Source organism: Palaemon carinicauda, chromosome 37, assembly GCF_036898095.1.
Source record: "Palaemon carinicauda isolate YSFRI2023 chromosome 37, ASM3689809v2, whole genome shotgun sequence".
Taxonomy (NCBI): Eukaryota; Metazoa; Arthropoda; class Malacostraca; order Decapoda; family Palaemonidae; genus Palaemon; species Palaemon carinicauda.
Genome location: NC_090761.1, coordinates 73,574,039 through 73,576,890, shown reverse-complemented (window position 1 = coordinate 73,576,890; position 2,852 = coordinate 73,574,039). Strand labels below are relative to the sequence as shown.

Below are 2,852 nucleotides of genomic sequence, written 5' to 3'. Positions count from 1 at the left end.
AGCTGTCTTTTTCAAATTTTGTTGTGGCATAATATAAATTTTGTTGTAGCACAAGGCTAGGAACATGAAGGATTTTTTTGTTATTGTTATTTATGAATATTTTTTTTTTAGTTATCTATAAACCTTTCTTTTTTAGTTTTTTTTTGATATTCATGAACAGTTATTTTTTAAATTTTTGTTGTGGCATAAGGCTAGAAACACGTAGTTTTTTTATAGTTATGTATGGAACAATTTTAATTTTTTACGTTTTTTTTTCAATTGTTCATGAACATTTGTTTTTTAATTTTGTTGTAGCACAAGGCTAAAAACACAAGTCTTTTTTATTGAGTTTTTAGTTATTTATGAACAGTTTTTTTTTTTTTTTTCATTTTCTAGGTATTCATGATCAGTGGCTTTTCTTTTTTTTCTAGTTAATAATGAACAGTTTTTTTTTAATTTTGTTGTAGCATATATGTTTTATATATGTATATTTAATATACATACATATATATATATATTATATATATATATATATATATATATATCTATATCTATATATAGATAGATATATTATGCATATATATATATATATTATATATATATATATATATATATATATATATATATATACGTATATATACACACACACATATATATGTATATATATATACATATATATATATATATATATATATACATATATATATATATATATATATGTATACACATACAGTATATATATATATATATATATATATATATATATATATATGTATTTATATAAATTTGTATCTTTAATACATATATATATATATATATATATATATATATATATATATATATATATATATATATATATGTATTTACATAAATTTGTAGCTTTAATACATATATATAGATACATATATATATAAATACACATATATATATAAATATTTATATATATATATATATATATATATATATATATATATATATGTATTTATATAAATTTGTATCTTTATCTCAATAAAGAAAAAGTATATAAAATTCTCTGCAAAAAAATTAAAGTAATAAAACAATGCTGCAAACTATCTTCACTTGCACACTTTCTTATTCTGTCAAGTAAATTGTGCACCTCCGTCACTGCAACAAATTCTCTAAGTTGAACACAAGAAGATTAATTATGTGTTGCTTTCAGAAAGTTTTTACTAATAGTTCGAGACACTCGTTATTTTAGGAAAATGTTTGGAGGAAAGTCCCCGAGTTGAAAATTCTTTTGAAGTAATTTGCTACATTTCACAAGGAAGATATTTCATAATGATCACTCTCTCTCTCTCTCTCTCTCCTCTCTCTCTCTCTCTCTCTCTCTCTCTCTCTCTCTCTCTCTCTCTCTCTGACCTTTTCGTATACAGAGTTATGATAACATAACGGACATTTCACGTAATATCCATAAATGGATATTAAATACAAATACATAATACAGGCTTGTCTAAAAGACCAGTTAATTATCTAGTTCCCTTTTATCAAATGATTTACATATGTAATATCTAAATGTTATGCCATGAAATGAATTGTTACTTGCTATATCTATCAGTGTAAATAACGTTAAGGACTAGATTAAAGGTTGGATTAAGATAGTTTATGGTAATATTATGTGTCAAGTTAATGTTAAAACAAATTTGAGAAATTTAATTATTCATATTATATATATTCTATACTCCCCAAGAGATATTAGATCACAAATCATTCTCCTGGGCTCCACAACGCACTAGAACAGTTGGAAGATCAAGGCCTACATGGCTGAAGTCTAAGACGCGTGAAGTAGGAGATGATGAATGGAGAAGTATTGAATTAAAAGCTCAAGAAAGAAAAGACTGGTGATATCTAACCGAGGCCCTTTATATCAATAAGCTAGGAAGAGATTATATATATATACATATATATATAAAGATATACACATATATATGTATAATATATATATATATATATATATATATATATATATATATATATATATATATATATTTGTATTTATGTATATATATATATATATATATATATATATATATATATATATATATATACTGTATATATATATTCATATATATATATATATACATAAATACAAATATATATATATATATATATATATATATATATATATATATATATATATATATATATACATATATATATATTTATGTGTGCAACAGATATACAAGCATATAAATGTTTCTATCCTAAGAAGATTATCCCATCATCATTTTGATATCGGACGCTTCCTAATTATATCACCTAAAGTTTTTTTCAAAATATAAAGCAAAAATAAAACAATTAATCCGAAATAAACTAACTCAATTATCTCTAGTAATGATCCAATTAATCGTTGCATAAAAGCTTATATTGCATTGTAGCCATACTACAACATGTAGTCTGAGAAACCACTAAACTATAGGCTTGTTATTGTGGTAAACGCTTTAATAATAACACGAAAAGACATCTGTTAAAAGTTTGAAGTGTGCTCATGAATACTTATGATCAGCGTTCAACACCAGTTAAAAGTTTGAAGTGTTCTCATGAATACTTATGATCAGCGTTCAACATCTGTTAAAAGTTTGAAGTGTTCTCATGAATACTTATGATCAGCGTTCAACATCTGTTAAAAGTTTGAAGTGTGCTCATGAATACTTATGATCAGCGTTCAACACCAGTTAAAAGTTTGAAGTGTTCTCATGAATACTTATGATCAGCGTTCAACATCTGTTAAAAGTTTGAAGTCTGCACATGAATTCTTATGACCAGCGCCCAAGTCCTCCTCTACACCCAAGCTAGGACCAAGGAGGGCCAGGTAATGGCTGCTGATGACTCAGCAGATAGATCTATAGTCTCCC

At 24.4% G+C, this 2,852-nt stretch overlaps 1 protein-coding gene across 1 annotated transcript in view; it reads right to left on the bottom strand.

The window, feature by feature from the left end:
• The window catches only part of LOC137629381 (corticotropin-releasing factor receptor 2-like), a 138,002-nt gene that overhangs the window by 43,312 nt on the left and 91,838 nt on the right, over window positions 1–2,852 (bottom strand). The window contains exon 6 of the mRNA XM_068360632.1: window positions 1,060–1,118. Coding sequence (XP_068216733.1) covers window positions 1,060–1,118 — 59 coding nt within the window. The remainder of the gene's footprint in view (window positions 1–1,059; window positions 1,119–2,852) is intronic.